This window comes from Staurois parvus, unplaced genomic scaffold, assembly GCF_062004578.1.
Source record: "Staurois parvus isolate SC_StPar_1 unplaced genomic scaffold, SC_StPar_1.0 ptg000217l, whole genome shotgun sequence".
NCBI classification, from domain to species: Eukaryota; Metazoa; Chordata; class Amphibia; order Anura; family Ranidae; genus Staurois; species Staurois parvus.
In genome coordinates, this window is record NW_028318013.1 from 7,341,163 (window position 1) to 7,367,180 (window position 26,018).

At 39.0% G+C, this 26,018-nt stretch overlaps 1 protein-coding gene across 1 annotated transcript in view; it reads right to left on the bottom strand.

Annotated features, from left to right (window-relative positions):
- The window catches only part of LOC149460925 (multidrug resistance-associated protein 1-like), a 251,799-nt gene that overhangs the window by 25,155 nt on the left and 200,626 nt on the right, over positions 1-26,018 (bottom strand). The window contains exons 28-30 of the mRNA XM_089679077.1: positions 14,832-14,978; positions 12,613-12,771; positions 12,100-12,266 (exon numbers count right to left, since the gene is read on the bottom strand). Of these exons, the coding sequence (XP_089535203.1) occupies positions 12,100-12,266; positions 12,613-12,771; positions 14,832-14,978 (473 nt within the window). The remainder of the gene's footprint in view (positions 1-12,099; positions 12,267-12,612; positions 12,772-14,831; positions 14,979-26,018) is intronic.

The window sequence follows — 26,018 nt, forward strand, 5'->3', positions numbered from 1 at the left end:
ATTGTATTACGATGTGGGGTAAGCCAGGAACTGGTTCAAATAATAGACATATCAATGGAGAGAGACTGACAGGGCCAGACACCAAACAGGAGACAATAGAAGATATCCTAAGCCATATCGGCTTCAAAACTTCACAATCCCAGAACATATGTAAGAAAGAACCCACCTCTGAACATCCTCTAAAACAACTCTCAGAAGAACCCACATACATATTATGAATTCTAGAAGGGGTATAATACAAACGAGTTATTACTTTCAAGGCTGTTTACCTTATGGAAATAGAACGGGTGCATTTACGGAAATTCAAAAACATTGTAGACCATTCTACCAAAGAGTATTGAACACCGCACTCCTGTTTCCACTGTAACATGTAAGAAAGTTTATCCGAAATAGGTGGTGTTTCTAGAACTTTGTAGATAGACGATATAATACCCCTGCCTCTAGGAGAAGATTTAAATATCCTTTCAAAAATAGTCATATCCTTTTATGTGAGTTCCATAAATGTACAGATTGTGCTACAAGAGAGTGTTATATGCGGCAATCGTATGGCATATACTGGATGTCCAAAGCAAACCGGGCAGGTAGTATGGATAAATTGACTCGGATACAAATCTAATCCAGGAGACTATTAGAGTGGTGGATATTCCATTGTGCTAATTGAGCAAATCTGGCAGCAAGATAATATGACCATAAATTTGGAATTTCCAATCCGCCAGACGATTGTGAGTTATAAAGTATTGTTTTAGAGAATCTTGGATGTTTGCCAAGCTATATAAAGATATTTATTTCCCTTTGAATGCTATCTAGAAATGTCTAGGAGATTTTTATTGGGAGGGCTCTAAACAGTTACATTAGCTTAGGAAGTATACTCATTTTCATGGTTGTCACTCTGCCCAAAAACGATATAGGGAATGTTTTCCAGAGTTTAAGAAGATTTGTAATTTTTTTATGGATAGTATGGAAATTGTATTGGAATAGGTCACTATAAGAGTGTCAAATCAATCCCCAAATAGGGAATATAATCTTTAGACCATTGAAAAGGGAAAGAGAGTTGAAGTCTTTCTATCACAGGAGGAGATATGTTAATTGGTAATGCATTCGATATAGTGAGATTGACCTATAGACCTGAAAGGGAGAAGAATACATTGAGAAGGTTTGGTAAAGAGAGTAATGGTTTAGTGATAAAAAGTAGTGCGTCATCTGCATATAAGCAAAGTTTAAATTCTTGAAAACCATTAGAATATCCTGCAATGTCTGGATGTTTGTTAATTGTCTTAGCAAGGGGCTCTATAGCCAGGGTGAAAATGAGGCTGAAAGAGGACACCCCTGACGCGTGCCTCTACATACAGAGAAAAACTCTGAATTAAAGCCTAGAATTTTGATCCTTGCCTTGGGGAATTGTAGTGCGCTTGAAAACCATGATTCAATTCTCCAACCAAACCAAATCGATGAAGTAGAGTATTAAAATAGGGCCATGTAACGCTATCAAAAGCTTTGTGGATGTCTAAACTTATTATAACAACCTCTTTAGAGTTCAAATTGGCATCTTGTATAACATTGATAGCCAGCTTAATGTCTGTAATCAGCCTGTTCGGAATAAATCCTGATTAATCTGATGAGATGGATGGAAAAATCTGTCAGCTAGAATTCTGCTAAAAAATGTTAGATCATTATTAATTATTAAGATTGGCCTGTAATTTTGAAGAAAAAGGTGGTCTTTTTTAGGCTTAGGTAACAATGACATATTTGCCAATAACATTTTGTCAGGGAAATAATGACCCTGAAAAATGAAATTGAAAAGAGATGACAATTTAGGAGCCAAAACTGTGGCAAAATTCTTCTAATAAGCTGAGGTATACCCATCTGGGCCCGGAGCTGTAGAATGTTTCAAAGATTTAATAACATTGAGTACTTCTACTTCTTTGCAAGGTGAATTTAATATATCTTTTTGAGATTTTGCAGCTGAAGGGAGAGGGATCTTATTAAACCAATCCAATATAGAATCAGATATTGTATTCGATGAAGGGGCAAGTAGATTTTTATAGAACTTCTCAAAACTTTTTGAGACTTCTTTAGGTAATGAGGAGATTTTACCTGATGTGGATTTAAGTTTGTAAACGTGAGGGGGACTAATGGTTTGTTTTAGTTTTCATGCAAACATAGTTGAAGCTGAATTGCTATAAAGTAAAAATTTGGCTTTTGACCATTTACATTTTTTTCTGGTTTAGCAGATAAAAGCGTATCTAATTCCAATCTCTTATATGATATGGCCTGAGAGACCTCATTAGAGAGAGTTTGAGCATGTATGTTAACGGTTTTAGTTCCTTAGTGCGAGAATTAATTTTTAGCCAATTTGTTTTATTTCGTGCTGCAGCAATACTAATAAAGTGGCCTCATAAGGTAGCCTTATGAGCAGCCCATACAATAGGGATGGGTGTATCGGGTATAGAATTCAAGGTGAAATATTCCTCTAGAGCTGAAGTAATTTTGGATTTTATAGAAAGGTCAGAAAGTAAGAAGTCATTCAGATGCCATGAGTATGGAGTATCGACATTCCGATACATGAAACGTCCAGATCATATGATGATCTGACCAGGCACAAGGATATAGATCAGCCGAGAGAGAACCTGCCAAAATAAAGGGAGTACAAAAAATGTAGTCGAACCTAGCTTGAGTTTGATGAGAGTATGAAGAGAAAGAATATTCTTTAGCACCAATGTTATCGGCCCTCCAAGAGTCAATTAATTGGTAATTATTAAGAAGCCTTACGAGTGTCTTAGGGAATACTTTTGTGCTGGTGGTTGGGTTACTTCTATCAAGAGAAGACTGAGATAGATTGAAATCCCCACCCAAAAGCATATGGGGGAGTGATATCCTTCCAAAGCATTGAAAAACTCCTTAACCTCTTGCCGTCCGCCTGCTGTTTATAAACGGCAGGGCGGTGGCAGTCCAGGGGCGGGTTGCCGTTCATTAACGGCACCCGCCTTTTCTAGCTGTGCGCGCTCCCTGGGAGTGCGCACCACCGCGATCCAGTGCCAGCTGTGTCCTCCGAACACAGTGAAACACCGATCATCGGACGGGACCTCTGTACGAGGTCCCGATCATGTGATCACTGATTGGCGAATCAGTGATCACATGCAAAGTAGTAAGCAAGATGTCACTTGTGACATCATTGCTTACTATGTGTGAAATCTGTGAATGATCACAGAGGTCACATGGTACAAGGCTATTCACAAAAGCCTTGTACCATGTGACAAGCTGTGACCAATCACAGCTCACTCAGTAATTCTCAATGACTGCAAGAATGCAGACAGAGAGAAAGAGAAATGATTGCTTTTACATCCTATATGGGTGTAAAAGCAATCAGTGTAAAAAAAACAAAAAACAAAACTTCATCACCCCCCACAAGTAGTACAGTGTCACCATGTTGACACTGTACTGCTAGGGTGACAGTATGTAAAAAAAATAAATAAATAAATATAAAAAAAATAAAATAAAAATGTAAAAAAAATGTTTAAAAATTATAGTTTTTGGTTATAAACTAATTTGATTTTTTTTTTTTTACTAAAAAAATAACGGAATAAATTTTGGCCAAGATTTATGATGAAATATTATTTATTTGCAAAATTTTATTAAAAAAAAACAATTTTTTTCAAAATTTTTGGACATTTTCATTTACATAGTAAAAAAAATAAAAATCCCAGCGGTGAATAAATACCACCAAAATAAAGCTTTATCTGTCTCAAAAAAAATGGTAAAAAATTCATATGGGTACAGTATTGCATGACCGCGCAATTGTCATTCAAAGTGTGATAGCGCTGAAAGCTAAAAATTGCCCTGGACAGGAAGGGGGTAAAAGTGTCCGGACAGGAAGTGGTTAAAAAACACCGTATGTGCATCACTAGGGGCATAAATATTTGCGCTAGTAATTTCCTTACCAGACAAAAACCCTTAATAATTAAAAATCTGCTTTCAGGATCCCTGTACACTTGTTGGATATCAAATGCCAAAGAATTGTGAAAAAAATAGCGACACCTCTCCGTTTAGAAGAGAACGTTATAAAGAGAGCTAGAGAAAAAGATCTATAGAAATATTTTGGATGTTTATCAATTTGAAAATGTGTCTCTTGTAACTTAATAGTTTTTGCATCTATTTTTTTGTACTGTATAAAAGCTTTTCTGCGTTTTGATGGGGAATTAAATCCCTGAACATTGTGTGAAATTATTTTAATTCCTATTATGTAAAAATTGGGTGACTATAAAACAAAATATTTATTTTGTGCAGGTATAGAACTCTGGTGATCTGCACTCAATAATCAATGATAGAATATCTAGAAATATTAATTTATAAACCTGCATTAGTTTGTGTCGAATAAAGAGAATCGAGTACAAAATGGGGGTTTTGAAGCCTAAAACATTTACAATACCCAGGAGCCTCAACAATATATAAATTAACTTGTGAATTATATCATGACAGCTAGCAAAAAAACAAAAAGCTAGCGAACAAAAAATAAAAGCAAAAGTACAACAACAAAAAATGGATCAGGGGTCAAAGCAACATCTGATAACAAACTGTTACTTATGGGACTAATATGTCCCAATTTTTAACTTGGCAAGACTCTAGGGGGAGAATATGCCAAGTTTGAATAGGGCTGCATTACTGCAGAATGGGTGAGCAGTACCAGGAAAAAAGGAAAAAAAAGTAGTTATACAACATAAAGGTGCAATGCCCTAATTATAAGATAAATTACCACCAAAATAGGGAGCGTAACTCCACACAGGAAGAGCATAACATTAGGCAACTAACTTTAAATCATAGAAGGTATCACCACCACATATTCAACTAGATTTTCTAGGTGTAGCACTATTTCAATATTAGTCTTAAAGAATCATTAGACTGTAGTAATTCAATTTTCATACAATCCCATGGTGTACACGACGTCTGCCATGTCTGAAGCCGGAGTGAACCAAATTGGTGTTGGTCGAGGTGTGTTTGGTGGTCTAGGTGAAGAATCCACCTCCCGGGGACCAAGTTTGATTAGAATATCAAGACCCTCCTGTAGAGTGGTGGCTACATAAATAGAACCATTATGAGGAATGACCAATTTGAAAGGGAAACCCCATCTATACCGGATCCTAGCTGATGCGAATGATGTTGTCACTTCTTTCATTTTACGGCGTCTCTCTAGTGTAGCTGGTGAGATGTCTGGAAAAATTTAACACCATCTAAGAAGATATTTTGAGTGTTCCTTGCAGATCTTAGTATGCCTTCTTTAATTAGAAATTTCTTCATGCAAAGAACCAAATCCCTGGGAGGTTTATCTGGTGGCAGTTTAGGGCAAAGAGCCCTGTAAATGCAATCACAGGTGAAGGCCACAGGATCCTGGTCAGGTAATAATGATTTGAATAATTTGATTGCAGCTGGCATCAGATCTGTGACTGATTCAGGGATACCACGGGTTCTGAGATTATTTCTCATATTAGGATTGTCAAGATCTTCAACTTGGGCTTCAACTAATGAAAAGGCCTGTGAAAGGGATTCATGTTCTCTGCTGAGATATGAATAAGCTAGGCTGAGTTCATAATGTTTCATCTCAAGCCTGTCAGTGCGGCCCCCTGGAGCAGCTAACTCCTGTGAGAGAGTGTTGGAAGTCTTATGCAGCTCTGTTTGGAATTTGGCTGCTATTTTATGATACATATTCTCTAAACTCTTGTCCAGATCAACTTTAGTGAGAGAATTACAGTACTCACGATCTTGTGGAGTAATTACTACATCCTTGCAGCCCTTGGGATTCCTGTGCCAGTTCCTTGTGGAGGCTCATCTGGATCGTCATTGCTCTGACCTGCTGGATCATTTCCCACCACATGAGGGCGCAGGATCTTCATTCTTCCAAGCCATATACCTGACCAGCCTTCAGTGGAGAAAGGATCTTCAGGATATATACACATATGCGCATTACCCATGCGCGTTCTGGTTAGTGCAAAATTCTACCATTTACACTGGGAAACAAGGAACACTGTTGTTTTACTGGACTGTGTCTATTATTATTTCTAATATCATTTTTAAGAGCGCTGCATTTCTTCTGTTTATGTATTTTGGGACTTTTTATGTGTTTTCCTATATGTTCAGCTGCTTGCATTATTTATGAGCGCTTACTATTTATCACCATTATTTCAATTACTATGTCATGATCAGTTGAAGGTAGTATAGGAGAAGCTGAGAGGTCGCCGGTGCCAACTTGACCCATGTGTGCTTTCTCGTTCCCGTATAAGGTACTGAGTTAGGGATTTCTGGGCACTCTTGTGCTGTTTTCTCCTTCAGGCAGGCATGCACAAGATCTGATGATCGAGGAGGTGATAGAAAAAGTATTGATCTGAGGCCCCTCGAATATAGCAGGATTCCAGTCCGATGTGCGGAGCTGAGCCAACTAGCTGCTGCTCTATCCCATGCCGCACATGCGCCCCCCCCATGCCCCCACGTGATTTTGAGGGAAGATCTAACTGTAAGCCTCATCCACAGCAGATCGTTTTTCAGAGGGCAGTGGCTGCACACCCAGGGGGATATTGCTGTCTCCTGAATATTTTTTCCATACTGAATGGGAATTTTCTATTGAAATACTGTAGCACACCCCTTTCACTTAAATAGGGTATGTATGGTGGCAGTACTGTTTGCCAAACACTGCATGCTGTATAATTTTTTTGCCATGCAACTAAGCAAAGCATTGCAGCCCCACTAATAATGTACTACTCCATCCTGCCTCATTGCACAGTTTAGGTGGCAATGTTTTGGCTGGTGTTGGAATGCAGTGTTCATGTATTTTTGTGCAACAATTGCACCAGCAGTATTCAGTAGAGATACATTCTTCAACCAGTAGATCGCAGTTTGCAGCTGCATTCATGGTTAAACACTATGTATTTTCTCTATAATAAAGTTCCTGCTTCCTGTTTGCAGCTGATAAACACATGTTGACTGAGCACTGTCTGTGCTGTAGGGCTATACACGGAATATCTAACAGGTTATGGGCCCAGACATCCAGTCATAGCCTGCTAGAGCAAATAAGTGCAAGATACAGCAACAGAAAGAAGACTGCAACTGAATAAAAGAAAATGGCCAGTAACACAACTGCAAAAAAGCTTTCATTTACAAATCTGAAAAACCAGAACTACCAGTCTTGAAAATTTGAGATGAAAATGCTGCTAATAAGAGAAGGTATGTGGAAATGATAAATTAAGTCAGGCCAGAACACCCTTCAGCTGAATGGATAGAGAAAGACCAGAATGCTCAGAGCACAATTTCTCTTAGCATAGAACATGATTAAATCATACATATATGTAAGTGTGAAACTGCTAAAGAAATTGAGAAGGATTACAAAAGGTGCATGAAAGAACTAATCTCAGCAATAAATTGTATTTGATTTGAAAGCTATACCAAATCAAGCTGACAAAAGACCATGCTATGCGAGATTACATAAGGCACACCTTGGAAACAGTTGAAAGTCTGAAAGGTTTAGGAGAAAAAATAAAAGATTTTCATGTTGCAGCACTTTTACTTAGTGGTTTACCAGAAAGTTATGAAACGCTTGTCACAGCGCTTGATACATGTTCAGATGATGAACTGACAATGCAATATGCTAAATGATAAGTTCACCTTTACACAAAAAAAAAATAAATGCACATTTTTAGCAGGTAAACAAATGTGCATTTATTATTTTTTGTGTTAGGAGCATTTAAAGCATTGCACCAGCGATCAATATATTGCTGATGCCATGCAGGTCTCTTGCAGACTGTTAATGTACAGTATCTGCTTGCTCGTACAGTACATCCCATATGAGCAAGTCAATACTTCTGACAGGAAGAATCAATGAACTACCACAGCACGCCATAGCACTGTGCTAGTTTACTGAGGACAACAAGATGACAGCTGCTAAGGCTGTCGGGACATGTAGTTCATTCATTCACAGAGGCCGTGTGAGCAGAGCTTCTCCCTGTACTTCTGTCACTGGGAGGGGGGTAAAAATAGGTGGAACATGTAACATGTTCCCAAAGGTGAACTTATCCTTTAAGGCAGTCTTTCTCAACAAGGGTGCCCAGGCACTCTGGGGTGCCTTGAGGTTTCTTCTGGGATGCCTTGGCAAAATGTCTAAAAGTTGTTAGGGTTGTTAATTTGTAGAAGCAGGCATCCATAGTTACACAAAGCCACACATTTTCATTGTGCGCCATTACGACCTTCTAGCCACCGGCGTCCTGAAAACCAATGACCTCATTAGTTGATAAAAAGGATGTCAGTTGCCTGCACAGCATCCTTGTTGGACCCTCCTCTGACCCTCTACATCAGTGCTGGGGTCACATTAGCTCAGTGATGGAGAAAACTGAGAGAAACTGTAATACTAGTCAGTACCAGTGTGCAAAAGTGTATTTGATTTGGAAGAATAAATTAGCTCTAGCGTTGGGTGTCCATGTGTGGATGTTGCTGCATTATATAAAACTATTAGAATAGTTTTTACATTTTAGAATGGGGTACCTCAAGACTGTCCATAATTTTAAAGGGTGCCTCAGGACTGTCCATAATTTTAAAGGGTGCCTTGACTGAAAAAAGGTTGAGGGCAAGCATATGGATGAATATAAGCGTGAAACAAAAAGCATTAATAGTAATGCTGCTTTTCGCAGATGGATGGAAAAAAGAGTTTTTTCTCACTTTTATAGATGATTACTCTAGGTATACAACACTATATCTGCTACACAACAAAAGTGAAGTACCAGAGAAACATGAACAGTATTTGGCAATACATTTGGCATAAATTTGGCAAAATGCTGACAATGGAACTGAACATACAGGTGATAACACACAGGCAATTCTCAGGAAGCATGGCATAATATTTCAAACTACTGTACCATACAACCCAGAACAAAACAGAATTGCAGAAAGGATGAACCATACTCTGTGTGAGAGTGGAAGAACCATGCTGTTTGATGCAGATATGCCAACCACATACAAGGGGGGGAGGGGGGTATAGTATGAACTGTGGATAGGAAAAGCCCCAAATTTGAATTATCAAAAAGTTTTTTGAAGCACAGCCTATGTGCACATCCCAAAAGAAATACGTACAAAATGGGATGCTGGTACAAAGAAAGGTGTACTTGAGGGGTAAAGTGACTCTCAAAAAGGATACAGAATTCTACACCAAGACATAAATAAGGTAACCATCAGTAGAAGTGTCCTTCTCAATGAAAGTTCAGTCTGCTGTGTGTTCAAAATTTCAAGAACACAAATGCTTAAGACTGAGGGAAATTCCACATCAGTGTCACATGAAGATAGGCAACAAAGTGACACAAAAATAGAAATTAATCCAGACAATTCAAATATGGTAAAAGATTAAATCAGGCCACAAGAGGTTTCAATCAGGAAATCCACCAGAAGTAATAATGGCATCCCAGCCAAAGTCTTTCCTATGTTGCTTACATACCATTAAAACCAAGATTCATGGGATGAGATGCAATGACTTCCAACCCATGAGAAACAAAACTGGAACAGATGCTTTGACAAAACAACTTACAAGAAATAGATTTATAGAAATGAGATCAAAGATGTGACCAATATAAGGAACACACTGCAGTAAAAATGCTGGATGTGCCTGGGTGTATAGGAGACATACTGGAGGAGAAATGCTGGATGTGACTGGGGTGCACAGGGGACACACTTTTGAAGGAATGCTGGATGTGGCTGGGGTGCACAGAGAACACACTGGAGCTGGAAGGCAGGGTGCAGTTGGGATGCACAGGGAACACACTTGAGTTAGGTAAGGTACTCGGAACTGAGAACAGGTAATAGAAACTGGGGCCTGGGGCTAGGAATACTACCTATTGCTCAGACAGAGATTGCAAGACTAAGCATAGCCTAAATAGTGTTGCTGATAGATAGGCTGGGTAGAAACTTCCTGGGAAGCTGCTATATTAAACAGCAGATGGAATCGGGGGACACCTATAGCTCCAGTCTTTCAACACATCTGTGGGACAACCGATAAAAGAACTTTGCATGTGATATTTGCATATGGGACTACGAGTAACAGCTTGCTTGTCTGTCTGTGGGACTGCAAGTAACCAAAACAGATGCAGAACAGCTTTTCATGTATGAGGAACAACAGGTCAGCTTTGCATATCTGTACAACTACAGGTGACAGATCAGATTTGTAGCTGATCTGTGACACTAGGATTGGTAATATCTCATATCTGATTTATTTGGTTTTTGCTTCATATTTTATACTACTGTCAATGGTGCAGAGGCTATATTATTTCATTGGAGTGTTGTGCATTGTTGTGTTAATCTGTTATATGATTTATGTGCCACTAAGGGATTGTTTCCATCATACGTTTTCATTTATGTCACTGACTGCACTTTAATATTTTATATTATACTTCACATGTATTAATTGTTATCATTTCAATAAGAATTATATCACACTTATTGCAACAAATTTATATAGAAGCTATCACAGATATTAATGTTTTGTAATGGTAAAATGTCACCTTACATTGGTAGCCAGTGTTGTATTGCCTACCTACATTGCTGGACAATGAGAGCTCGATAGGTCTTTGGTAGCAGTGGTTACTTAGCTGAGAGAAAAGAGGTTTTAGTGCTGCTGCTGTGTGATTTCAGCACTGGAACTCTTCAGGCAAGAGGAGGAATGTTCCATCTGGAAGCGCCAACTTTCAACTGGGTTTTGCTTGAGCTAGGGTACCCTACAGCAGACCTGGAACCCAGGTGCTGAAGTGTAGTGAAGCCCATGCATCGTATCCAGTTCTAGAATGAGTCAGAATATAATTCTTGTCTAATGAAATTTACAAATAATGTTGGCAAATGAACTTGAAGATGATTTGATATGCTAAAACACAATCTGAACTTAAAAAAACATGACAGCTTAGCTAATTACCAAAGATGACCCAACCTTTCTTTAACCCTATTAATTTGCAAATTTGCAAACACATATAGATTCTTTTAACTATCCATAAATATTTTAAACCGTTATCAACATATGTGAAACCTGCTTTCAGCCAAGTTAATAGCCAGCAGTTAGATTCTGCATTCACCAACATAACATTCCTCTCAGATCCTTCTGACCCACACAAAAGTCTAGATAAGACTCTCTACTAAATCTAAATGAAAACTTCTAACCCCACTTTACATTTCTTCACTATCATTTTCCAAAACTGAAGCTGAAACATTTTCTCAGTTGAATCTTTGTTTTGCATATATGGTGATTTATATAAACCTACACCTACAACAGCGGGGGGGACCCCATCGACAGAAGAGTGTGAGGTGTCCATATATTGGCTTCTGCCTACTGTTAGGCTAAATTACAAATAAAATCACATTGCATTTGCAATATTAGGTTTCCATCCAACTTATTGACGTTTCCCTATGGACCTTGGGAGGGTTGTTAATTTGTAGAAGCAGGCATCCATAGGTTGCTAAAAACAGTTTTATGTATTTTTTTTTTTAGTAAAAGATATCCTAATTTGGTCACTGCTGTTAACCTTTAAATGACATGGTGGAAGCCGATGCACTGCCTATTCAACATTGAGAATTCGCATGAGGTACTGCAACCTTCATTGGGGTGTAAGGCAGGCCATAGATTATGCGATTTTCTTTTCTGCAACCACAGGTTGCAGGGAAGAAAATCAATCAATTCCCCCATCAATCAGTCAGTGTTGATGAGGGCATACCTCCCATGGAGCTATTGTGTTCTCCCAGCAGAGGGGACGCATAAGCCACCCCTTTTGGGACAACACAATGATTATTGCTAGCAGCCAGAGCATGCTAAAAATCCACAATGCTGGTTTTACCCAAGTCGATCTATGAATTAACTTGGGTGTAATCAGCCTGCCCATAGATGGATCGAATCTCAGCCAGTTCCTACTGGACTGGCAGAGATTCGATCCATCTATGGCCAGCTTAAATCTCTTCACTATACACCTGCAGCCTAGATACTATAGCTTCAGGCAGGCTGAAAAGAAACTGTAGGACCAGTACAGCAATTGCCTATAAGTATGTATGACATTTCAGCAAATTTTGTGTGTTGTGTCTACAAGACAGACAATATACCTTAGATTTTCTCCACCTTCAGTACAAATGTGATCTAGCCCATCCGGCAAGCTCGAAGCAAAACTTTTCAAATGGGCCAGTTCCAAAGCTGTCCATACATCATCATCAGCATAACTGTCAAAAGGATCCAGGTTCATTCTTAATGATCCAATAAATAAGACTGGGTCCTGTGTTAAATAATACAATTGTTAGGTAACTTAAAATGGTGGTATTTTCAAGAATGAATGGCAGGCACTAAAAAGTGCATGCATGTACTTTTATTTATTTTCATGAATGCCCCTAGCTCAGAAGGTAAATGGCTTCCTTTCACTATCTAACAGAGGAGCACATAGAGGGAGACAGAGCATAAAGTCAGTTTACACTGTGATTGCTCCAGATTTAGATGTTCCCCATATGCTCAACTACAGTTTGAAGTGTAAGGGTCAGTTTGATAAATGTAAAAAACTTATTTATAGCTCTGCAAATCACCCGTTTATATATTTTTTTGGGGGTATCACAAATTTTGGATCTTACCTGGGGAATAATTGTTATTTTAGATCTCAGTTCATGAAGACCTAATTTTAAAATGTCTACTCCATCTATATGAATTGATCCAGTTGCAGGTTCAAGAATTCGGAATAAGCCCAAAGTCAGAGAAGACTTTCCAGCTCCAGTTCTTCCAACTATTCCAACCTAACCACAAAATACAGACATTTATAAGTTATCATCTGTTGAAAGGGGAAATCTAAGAAAAGGCAAAAGCATATATGCACCTGAAATTGCCTGTAAACTAGATCTTCATCAGAAATATGGGGTGAAGATACGAATGTCTATGAGACACAAGATACATCAACAACTAGGCATAGATAAAAGAGGGCAGTTGGACATGTAAGCATAATCTGACCACCCTCTGGTATCTGTGCTAGGCTAGTGCATCTCTAAACAACATAAACAGTGACATAAGGCAGGTATATTTAGGGGCAGGGGTGGTGAGATGAAACAAAGGCAGTACTTGCTTATCTTGGGGAAAAAAAGAGCACTCAACACTAGTTCCCATGATGAGTCTCCGCCTGAGGTGCCTTCAGACAGGTCATACTGTAGATTTTAGACTGTTGCCCCATCAGGCTAAGAACTGCCAAATCTGGAGAGTGTCAGATCATCTCAGTGGACACCTTTACTCTTGACACAATTGCTTACTTTAGTCAATATATGCATAACATATAAGCATGTTTGTGTACACCATCGTAAAACTAGCTTTGGACATGGTACGTTAGTCCAATTTCAACTAACAGTAAAAAGTTTTATTTAGACAATTAGTACATGATCATGCATGCATATCATCAGAAAATGCATGTTAATGCTAATCTATGGAATGTAACAAAGAATTCAACCCAGTCAATCAGTTTTCTCCCCAAAAACTACTGGCCATAGCTTTGGACATGGTACATTAGTCCAATTTCAACTACCAGTAAATAGGTTTATTTAAACAATTAGTACATGATCATGCATACATATCATCAGAAAATGCATGTTAATGCTAATCTATGGAACATAACAAAGAATTCAACCCAGCCAATCGGTTTTCTCCACAAAAACATCTGCCCATAGATGCCTGCTCATACTAACAGTCATAATCATCACCTTAGACTTCTAACTATAACAAGTGGAAAATACTTTACTGACTAGACAGGTTTTTATGTCTCTGCATGGTTATACATGATGATGGGAGGCTACAGATCTCTCTTTTCTTTGTCAGATCACCCTACTACCAGGTGACACAGTGATTTTAAGGTTTCTGTGATGCAATGGATATAACTGTTGAATGATCATGGAGATTTGCAAACATACTAGAGTATTTCACTCTGTATTGATTGACCTTCATGAGTTATATTTTGCTCATACTGGTATAAATGAGCAATATTTGAATCTTCTGAATTACTTATCAATATAATGACATGTAGGAAAACTCTATGTCACAATACAAAAAGAGCCAAATTCCTACAGTAATAATTTAATAATAGTTTGTAATATAAAAAATGAAAAGGTAAACTAACATGGAACACCATTAAGCCCTCCCCCCTCTGTTCCCTACTGTATTACCTTCAGGATTGCTCACCTTTCAGCACTCCCAGAACTGGTTCAGGGGTCCGGGGATTTTAAAACCCTTCTCTTCTCCCTCTTGTGCATGCAGCGTCTCTGGGATGGACCAGATAAATTCTGAATGGTCAGCACCATCAAAGTAAATCAATCTGGTACGTCCTGGAAGCGCTGCAGGGAGAAGAGCAGATAATTGAAATCCCTGGACCACTGGGGTGCTGACAACTCAGCATCTCCAGAGGTAAGTACAGCGAGAGTTGGGAAGGGTGCCCGGTGTAAAGTTCACCATTACATTTCTTCTGTGAAGGTGAACTATCCCTTAAAAGCTGAAGTCCAAGCAGAGATTAAAAAAAACACAAATTATTGCATATATGTAATCATAAAGATTATTACATGTGAGTTTTAAAATACAGTTAGTGTAGGTAAATTTATCTTGATTTAAGCTTCTTGTAGTCCTTGTTATTCAGATGGGGAGGGAGATGGATAAAATGGAGGCAATCCAGTGTGCTGCATACAAATGTGCTGACAAGAAACATGTTGACAATAGGAGATAGCAGAGTGGCATAGCTTGCTTAACTTGTAGCCCATACAAGAATATATAATGTGATTATATCAAGGTCTCAACACCTGGATTTAGATGACACCAAAACACAAACCTTTTCTCCAGGCTGAACGGAAGCAGTAACATTTCTTAAAGCCATTTGTAAGTCTTTCCTGTACCTCAGACCATAATTTTGGAACTCAATCCTTCCAGCATGTGGCCATTGTGTTAATTCTGTAGCATGCTCTGATGTCCATGAAGCCTAAGTAAACAAAGTTTTCTTGTTAGAATACACAAGTGCACGACAGAAATAAAAAACAAAATCCCTGCACAAATTGATGAGTACTTAATACTAAAGGAAGAATAGTGTTATCCTGAGGGCAGTGGTTAGAAATTTAGCAAATATTGGAGGCCTCAGTGCAGCCCCTAATATCTCCAGAGGGCCGCACAATGGTTTAGTTTTCATGAACTTGTGCTATGTTAATGCATGATAAAATCAATTGCACGTATTTGTTATTTGTTGTGGTGCCATTTATTTTGAATTGCAGCTCAATGTGTTGTTACAGTAGCAGGCTACCCACCTGCACCACAGTGCACCAAAATACAGATCTTAAAGAGTAATGTCCAATTTTTAGTGTTTTAAGATGCGCTTGCCAATCCATTCACATTAATATGCTATCTTAAAGCAGCATGCCTTAATGCATGGTACCTTGGTGCACATGCATTAATGCAACGCATAGTTCAAATGGGCCCTTAGATAAGACCAATTAGAGTTTGCATGAATAGAAATGAGCATGTCAGTGATATTTTCACAGATTTGTGAACCTTAAAATTCTAAATTATGTTGCTTTCACATATGTAGTAAATGCAAATATTACCAAGCACATGTAACATATGTGGCATGACCTTGGGATTAATAGGAAGAGAATTTGTTAATTTATTTATTTTCATTGCAGGTTTCTTTTAGCAAAACAACAGAACAGTTGTAGACATCAGATTTACCATACATTAAACAGATACATTGCACAGCGTACCTGAAAATATAAATTATAAGCAGATGTGTAGTTAATATTTGAGCTGTTTATCAGACACACAGCGCAGACAGTCATAAGCTTCTTCCTCTAGAAAGAACTCATAGATGTCTGTTTATTAACAAGACACTCCCTATGCTTGTTGGAAGGAATAATAAAAACAGGTGCAGCTGCAGTGAACACCCAATAGATGGCTCCCTAATGAACACAACGATGATATACAGAACACTCCCCGCCTGGTATAAGTATATACCACTATATATATGTTTGAATTACTGTAATGTTTAACTAGGTAACTCTTTATTCTTGAAAAGGGCTACTAAATCTGAGACAGGTTGGAGGTATATTTTAGCAGTCCCCTGAATGATGATTTTAACATCCACTTTACCATCACCACTGGGAATGGCTCTCATAATGAGACCCATTGGCCATACATTGCATTTTGCTTGAGGGTCTTTCAACAAAACAAGATCTTCTACTTGAACATTTGGTTTGTACTCTTTCCACTTTCTTCTTGTTTGGAGGGATGACAAATATTCTTGCTTCCAACATTTCCAAAAGGTATCAGCATTGTTCTGAACCTGCTTCCAAGTGTATCTCTGATCTAGAAGGTAATTCTGGTTTGTTGTAAACTCCTACAAAGTTTGTTCCTTTGTCAAAATGGAATTTCTTGACTGGTCCATAGAGGGCAGGAATCTTAAGGCATTAAAAGAAAAAGCTTGAAGATGACATTAATTCAAGCACTTCCAAATGAAGTGTACTCGCTCTAGTATTTTAAACAAGTAAATATTACAGTCCATCTTTTACAGTCGGCAGAATGTGCCCTAGTATAACAAGATGTTACATTTCAAGGCCCAAATACATTGAGACCTACATATGAGAATGGAGGGACTACAGTAAGTCTGTCTGGTGGGAGATCTGACATTTTCTGTTTCAGCACCTTTCCTGTCAACTGCCTGCAGATGATACACTTATGGACAACACTAGAAATTAGTTTGTTTTTTTTTAGCTCTAATGATCCATAAGCCTGTGGAGTGTAGTGCACCTCGAGTAAAAGGACAGCCTTGATGAGCTAACTCCTCATGGTAGTGTCTTACTAAGAGGGTGTCTATGTAATGATTGGCTGGATTTACAAGACAGTGTTACTCATTCTCGGTCATGTCTGCATAATACAAACACCCTTCTACTCTGATTAGTTCATCTTTATCAATTATTGGATTCAAACATTTGATTGAGCTTTGGCCTGTGATTTTTTTCTTCCTTCAGTAAAGACTTTCTCTCTTCTAAAAACATATCTTGTTGGACACAAGAAAAAAAAAAGATTTATTGATGTGAATAACTGTTGCTATACCTCTCACCAAAGACTTCCAACTTGAGAATCTGAGAAATCTGTGTGAGCTTAACTGGTGTCCATGTACTTTAATTGCCAAGGCCGTCACTACAGGTCTGATCTCACTGTCAGAACTTGGGTCCATAAGGTCAAATACCTCGGCTTCAGGCAGCTCACTTGTATCTGCATGATATAAAAAATCTGGGCCCAAGAACCATTTGGTATATTTCAGGGAAGCTGCTTGAATTAGTCTGGTACCATGATCTTCTGGATTCTGACTAACATAATGTGGATTTTTTAATATGGGCTACCCTGTTTGAGACATACACATAAAATATTCTGGAGGAATTGTGAATATAGCACAATTTTGCTGTCAGTGTAATATTTAACTACATCAGGCTCAAAGTCCATTCCTGCAAGAATCAGTTCTGCTAGCTCAAATGACAAAATGGCTGCTGTGATCTTCTATAATCACAAAACAGTAAAACATTTGCTGCACATCAGTAGTAACTGCAACCTGCTCTTTGCAGAAACATATAAGGACACCTAGCAGCATATTATTCAAATCAGGACTACTACGAAGCCTGTCAGTCAATGAGATGCCATCATACTGAGAGTTAGAAACAAAAACTACTCTGATCCGCCCTGGTTTTGAGGGTCGTAGATGCCAAAGATTGGTATGTATCACCCCTCTTTACCCAGTTTCAGTGGTGGGGCAGATTCTGCTTGGTCATGGTCAAAGATCTTTTGTACAAAGTTAACAAAATGTTCTTTCATTTCAGGTTTTCTTGCAAAGGAGTGCTGTAGAACAAGGAGTCTCTTCTGTGCTTGCTCCCTGTTTGGTGGTCTAAGGCATAGTGAGCAAAATTGTGGTTGGCTTCATCAACAAACATCTCCTTTTCAACTACATCAAGAAAAATATGATCTTCGATGGACATAGAAAGTCTTTCATCATTTGGAGTTCTAGTGACCACGTCACCTAAACTGTCCACGCTACGAGCTGTGGTCCCTGAATTGCACAATGAGGGAGCGCATGGCTAAAGTTCGCAAGCATTAAAGGTCTCTTTTACTTGCATATAACTGGTGCTTGGGCTAAATAGAGAAGGATGCCCATTAAGCATGTTTGCCTTAAATGAGTTTATGTCTTCTGGTGTGTGAGCCCTACCTAAACATACTTCTCCAACTATGGCCCAGCCTAAATATATTATTGTGCATAGGGAGCTTTATTGGATCCATTATTCTGCTCATGTACCTTGTGCACCTTGACAATTTGTCCCTGACGTTCCTCCTATATTGTCTATCCGTGTACCGACCCCGGCTTCATTCCTGACCTTGCTTGTTTTCCGCCTGTCCTGACCTCAGCTTGCCTACTGGATCTCCTGAGTCTACTCCCATTGCACCCTGTTCCCGCTAGCGGTCTCTTCTACCTCAGCTGGGTGTACCTGGGGGCCGAGACCTGGTTCCGGCCTGCTCCAAGTCCATCCCCACCATCAGGGGCTCTGGTAAACAAGCAGGCTGGGGCTTACACTCCGCACCCTGGGGAACCCCAAGCTGTGGATTAAGAGCTCACTACCACAGGTGCTGACACATGTTATACAGAAAAAAGCCACCACCAGGTAATAGTTTGCTTAGAGCTGATTCAGGCCATCCATAGTGTGAGAGGCATCCCAGTAGGTCAGTTTCCTAGACTATGTAGGCTATGTAGCAGAGATGAGGACTTTGAAAAAGAACTCACCTTTGTGAGGGATCACTTCCATGAATGGGAGTACCCTGAACAAGTGGTGAGGAGAGTGGTATCACTAGAGGAACAGTTGGGAATAGTTTCCTGAAGAAAAAAGTTTATGGAGATCTTGGTAGAGGACTGTGTTTACCGCAGCATGTAGTATAGAAGACAAAAAAATCAAACAAGTTATAGAACGCAGTGTTATCATCTTGTGTGGTGATGAGGTGTATACTCCTTTCAGATGTGAGTGTGGATTCCGGCTGTGCTCCCTCATTGGGAAATGTGCTATTACCTAGTCACTTTTCCTCGAACAAAAAATAAATGGAAACAATTCAGGGGAATTTCCTCTATGGTGTGAAGGAGTGTCCCTGTTGCCCACGCTTGAAGAGAGGGGAAAGGTTTGTTTCCACTAATAGTGACAAAAACTATAAAATGAAGGAGTTCATCAATTGCAATACGAGACATGTGACTTATCTGATCAAATGTAAAATTCAGCAAAACCCATTTCCATCATCAGGAGCTCTGGTGAATATCAGTTAGTGCCCACCTCAGGTGAGCACGCATCATCTGCCAAGGTGACCTGCTTGTATACCATCCTGCTGGTTGGTAAAACAGTCTCTGCTGCTATAGCTACTGATCTCCAAGCCTGACACCTGACCGTGACAGTAGAATGACCAGTAGGCTGCATGACTGCCTCCATGACGACGCATGTGATATACACAAAAAAAATTCCACTAATGTGGCTAACCATTTCAATGGTGTGCATGGTGGTGTATGTTTATGGGGTTTGAGTATGGGATGCCTGAGTCAGATTTTCTATTGAGCTGTACTCGGACATCCCAGAGAGTGGGCCGGATCTAAGTTAATCCCTGACAGCTGTTAGGATAACATATCCGTTTGCCTAGAAACCGGCGAGATGAGGTTATGAGTAAGTGCTAATGCAAAACATGTCAGCATTGCTTTTTTTCCCCCACTGTTTGTGATTTTACTAAAATAAAGTGGATTTTCTAGACTGGGTATGAACTGTCTGGGTCCATGGACTTCTTTTCAGAGTTGTTAAGATGTAAAGCTTTATCAGTGGCTGACATCTGTCTCTCTGACTGACACTGATGATCTGTTGCCATGCTTTGCTCCTATTTTCTCTGTTTGCTGACATCTGGTTACTGCATGTCGAGAATATGAAGCTTGAGTCATTTCTATTCTTTGCTTGGTTGACGATAAACTTGGTGAAGAAATTGAATGGTGGGAAGGATGATGATCTACCTTGTACTTAGAGCCTTGAGAAATTCACTTATCTATCAGACTGTATGAGAGATTTTCAATGATTGGTTTAATCCCACGTGCGGTGTCCAGGTATCCCAATCCTGGTAAGTGGTCATCGGTCTTGGCGCCATTGACCTCCAACAACATGTCACCAAGTTCTCTTAACTTTAGGTTGTTTTTGTTAGAGATTTTAGGGATGTTTTCCAGTTTCTTCAACAAAACATTCTAAATAGCTTCAGGGCTGCCATAACAGTCCTCTAATCTCTGTCATACCATTTTAACCCCAGCAGCTGGATCATGAATGTTGACAGACCTGATTGTTTTGGCCTGTCGAGATGACTCTGGTCTGAACCACCTTGTTAGCAGATCTAGCTCCTCTCTAGCCATAAGACTGAGATCTCTGATGATTCCTTGGAAAGATGTCTTCCATGCCCAATAGTTTTCTGGGTGATCATAAAATGTTAATAGCACCAAGCTCACTAATTGTCACTGAATTAGGTGCTTTGCTAGATCAGTTGTCCCTGAAGATCTTAATGGGCCATTTACGAAGGATACATGATAACCCATGTCGCGTGATGGATTGGTTATGGATGGGTTAACACCGCTGTTTTCTTGGACATGTACCCTTGGTGCTGGGACATCTTCAGAGGTAATGTGGATAGCGGGGGACAGTACAGGCATATCTGGAGAGAGCTGTCAGTTTGTCAAGTCAGGAAACTATCGGAATGTGTTGCAGATAAGCTTGATAGAAGCACATTCTGTCGTAACTTGGTCTGAATCATGGATCTGTACATATTCCTGAATCCTTTGCACTAAATCATGAGTTGCTATTTCTTCAAGATCTTGCAACCGATCCCCTTCTGAACCAACCGCAGTTTTGTATACCAATTGCTTCTGCTAATGCTGCTGCTGCCGCCCATTGAGTCTGCAACATGTGCATACTAGCTTTTAGCTCTGTTTTCTGCTTCATGGAGTTGGCTTCCTATCTCAAGGAGTTGGTTTCTAACTCTACTTTCTACCTCATCAAGTCAACTTCTTTTTGAGCATATAAAGCCTCTGCATGTGCTGCCTCTGCCTTTGCTCTTGCTCTGAGGCCTGCAGAACTGCCTGATGATCAGCTGGAACACACTGAATATCTAGAGCGAGACATGTGAGACCTGATCTTCAAAGTTTCATGTAGAATGTCCACACTCCTATCTTGATCCATATTGTATGAAATAAAGTGGAGTACAGTTCCAAGTACAGTTTTCGTGTGGATTCTTTTACTTTCAAATTAAGCTCCTTTACCTTCACCTGTATACTGTTGCTTTTTTTTTACTATGCTGTCCTACTAATGGTTAGCCTACAGCTAACAAAACTGACAGAAGCAGAGTTGTGTTTCATTCCAAAACTGAATTTACTTCTTTGAATAGTGCTGTAAAACTGCAATACAATTACATAAACTGAAGTAACAATATGCTTGTATACATATCTCACACAAATGCATACAATGAACACATTTCTTGCAAACAGCTACCTGCAAATCACATTAAATAAAATTAAATGCGATCTGGACATATACGTGACTTTAACAAACACAACAAACTTAGAGGCATATATGTACTAAAGGGAGAATGGATTGGCCTTCACTGGTGCTCTTTAGGAAGCTAAAATGACTGTAGTTGTAGATGTTTATTAACAAGACACTCCCTATTCTTGTTGAAAGGAATAATAAACACAGGTGCAGTTGCAGTGAAAAGCCAGTAGATGGCTCCCTACTCAACACAATGATGAAATACATTACACTCATTGTTATTCACCTACAAGACAGCAAACTCAGCAATCAATATTCATATCGCATTTTATTCCAGCGTTGGAGCATTATCTCCGCAGAGATAATCCTCCAGTGAAGCTATGGCATATAAATGACATATAGCCCTGAGGTATATAGTTTAACGTTTCTAAAGCCATTTTCCGTTCTCTAATACCACTTATTGGCACAAGAACAGCGCAATAACATATTTTATATAGGGCAATATGTTAGGATTAAATACCAAACAGTTTGACATATGGATGGTCACAGCTGTCCTCAAAGAAAACAGAAACACATTCTATCTAAACTAAATAACAATCTAAAATCAGCTAAACAGTAGAGGCTAGAATAGCCTAGAGTGCCACAGCTGGGGTTTTTTTGTACTGGCCCTGTACCCCAAAGTCTAGCAAACAAAAGTTTATACAATTGGTGCACAGCCCTCAAGAACAGTAAACAAAAGATGGATTTACAGATGGCCTGCATTTTAGGGGTTGTTGAATTTTTGTACGGAATGTTTACACTGTTGGTAATAAAAAACAAATGTTTTCAAAAAAATTTCTCTCTAATACAAGAACCTTTTCCATAGAAATATGACCATAAACACAGAGGGTGGATGTTTCCAAGAAAAAGATTTTATGGTAAGTACTATTTTCTTTCTTGTCCACCGACGAACTAAGGCAGTTCTAAATTTTCTTCTTCTTTGGAAGTTCTTTGGAAATACATTTCCACCTCAGTGGAGGGCAACACAGCAAACAATCATCTACAGGCCCAAGAAAAGAACAAAACTAGGACCTTGCTGCAGCACAAGAGCCCCCAAAAGGACCTTTCACCCACAGCTGGTGTCCAATGAGTCCTTAATATCTACCTGGTAAACACAAAAGCCCAGATGGTAGCCTGCAAATCTGGGGAAAGTTGATAAATACCTAAAACAGCAAGAAGCATGCACAATAATTTTGTTTATTATTTTAACATTTTAAAATCCTTAAATACACCAATGCATAAATATCCAATTCTCTGTTGCATAATTTTACATATTCCCCCTCCCCCACCCATTCCCTTACTCTTCCAGTCTCCACTTGTTAATCTATAATTTCCACCCTCTTGCCTTTTTTTTTTCCTCTGACTTCACCACTTGTTTGCTCTACTATCAATATATCACCCCCTCCTATCTTCATTTACTCCACCATGTTCTTTAACTCCTATCAATTCTACATATCTTTGTAGTTTTAAATTCACACCATCTTTCCTAGGTTTTTATAAATGTTTCCATTTTGTCTTCTCCACTGTGGTATAGTTAATCCAACCTTTATATAGTATATGCTCTACCCTTTTTATCCAATCTTTTATTTTTGGACTCTCCTGTACCTGCCAAATTTAGGAATAAACCTTTTTACTGCATTTATTAAGTGAGGTTTCATCGCATTCTTATTTTGTTTTACCGTAAACTCAGTGTTATGGAATAAACACACACATGGATCCTTTAAAATACTAACTCCCAAAATCTCCTGTATCCCTTGTACTATTTCCTACCAAATTCCTGTATTTTGCGACAATCCCACCAAATTCCCTTTATCTCACACCCCCTCTAGCAAAAGGTGATTTCTCTGGTGGCTGTTTATGTGCTATAATAGGTGTAACATACCATCTTGCCAAACTTTTATAATTCATTTCCACGGTATTCATATCTACTGCACTATTAGCCAATCTTAGTATTTTTCTTTTTTGTTGTTCATTCAGCTGTGTTCCAAGTTCATTTTCCCATTTCTCCACATATGGTGACAACACAGGTCCAGTTGTTATAGCAAGTATCTCATAGATACGGGAAACACCATGCTTTTGTATCACATCTGAACTGAATATTTGTTCAAATGGGTGTAGGTTTTCTACCGATCTTAATAAGTATTGAAACAAAATGTCCTAATTGATAATACTGCCATTCGTCTATCATACAAAACAGTTTCCTTTTGTGTTTGAACTCCTGAAGAGTGCATATTTCCCCCTATTTCATAATGTCCTTTATTTGTGCATTCTTATCTTTTATCCAGGTTCCTGATATACAGGTGAAACTCCAAAAATTAGAATATCATTCAAAAGTTCATTTATTTCAGTAATGCAACTTAAAAGGTGAAGCTAATATATGAGATAGACTCATTACATGCAAAGCAAGATAGTTCAAGCCGTGATTTGTCATAATTGTGAGGATTATGGTTTACAGCTCATGAAAACCCCAAATCAACAATCTCATAAAATTAGAATATTGTGAAAAGGTGCAATATTCTAGGTGCAAAGTATCCCACTCTAATCAGCTAATTAAGCCATAACACCTGCAAAGGGTTCCTGAGCCTTTAAATGGTCTCTTAGTCTGGTTCAGTAGGAATCACAATCATAGGAAAGACTGCTGACCTGACAGTTGTGCAGAAAACCATCATTGACACCCTCCATAAGAAGGGAAAGCCTCAAAAGGTAATTGCAAAAGAAGTTGGATGTTCCCAAAGTGCTGTATCAAAGCACATTAATAGAAAGTTATGTGGAAGGAAAAAGTGTGGAAGAAAAAGGTGCACAAGCAGCAGGGATGACCGCAGCCTGGAGAGGATGATCAGGAAAAGGCCATTCAAAAGTGTTGTGGACTTTCACAAGGAGTGGACTGAGGCTGGAGTCAGTGCATCAAGAGCCACCACACACAGACGGATCCTGGACATGGGCTTCAAATGTTGTATTCCTCTTGTCAAGCCGCTCCTGAACAAACAACGTCAGAAGCATCTTACCTGGGCTAAACAAAAACAGACCTGGTCTGTTGCTCAGTGGTCCAAAGTCCTCTTTTCTGACGAGAGCAACTTTTGCATCTCATTTGAAAACCAAGGACCCAGAGTATGGAGGAAGAATGGAGAGGCACACACTGCAAAATGCTTGAAGTCCAGTGTGAAGTTTCCACAGTCTGTGTTGATTTGGAGAGCCATGTCATCTGCTGGTGTTGGTCCACTGTGCTTCATTAAGTCCAGGGTCAACGCAGCAGTCTACCAGGAGATTTTGGAGCACTTCATGCTTCCTTCCACAGACGAGCTTTATGGGGATGCTGACTTCATTTTTCAGCAGGACTTGGCACCTGCCCACACTGCCAAAAGCACCAAAACCTGGTTCAGTGACCGTGTGATTACTGTGCTTGATTGGCCAGCAAACTCGCCTGACCTGAACCCCATAGAGAATCTATGGGGCATTGCCAAGAAAAAGATTAAAGACATGAGACTGAACAATGCAGAAGAGCTGGAGGCCGCTATTGAAGCATCCTGGTCTTCCATAACACCTCAGCAGTGCCACAGGCTGATAGCTTCCATGTCATGCCGCATTGAGGCAGTAATTGCTGCAAAAGGGGCCCAAACCAAGTACTGAGTACATATGCATGCTTATAGTTTTCAGAGGTCCGATATTGTTCTATGTACAACCCTTGTTTTATTGATTGCATGTAATATTCTAATTTTCTGAGATTGTTCAAGCCGAGATTTGTCATAATTGTGATGATTATGGCTTACAGCATCGCAGGTTTTCATGAACTGTAAGCCATAATCATCACAGTTATGACAAATCACAGCTTGAAGTATCTTGCTTTAGTTTCACCTTTTAAGTTGCATTACTGAAATAAATGAACTTTTGCACGATAATCTAGTTTCACCTGTACCTTCTTTCCCTGGTGGGAAGTAATTTGTTCCAACCAGTGGTATTAAAGGTGAATTATATTCCCACCCCATATGTTTGTGAATTAAATCCCATACCCTAAATATATTACATGTTAAAGTACTTGTATCTTCAGAAAACATGTGAAACTGTTGTGGAACCCAAATAATTTTATATAATTCTGTTTTACTTAGTGTTTTTTCAATCCATACCCAACTTTTTTCCTGTGAGTTATTTATCCATTCAGCAATCCGTGATAATAACACTGCAATATAATATCTTTTAAAATCCAGTGCAGTTAAACCCCTATATGTTTTATCTTTGCTCAGAACCTCATATTTTACTCTTGTTTTTTTATTTTCCCATATGTATTACTTTTCATATCCTAAAATATGTTTGCGACAGGTATATCAGGAGCATTTGAAATTTATATAGAGTTTTAGATAATATTACCATCTTAATCATGTTTATTTTCCCCACCCAGGAAAGTGATC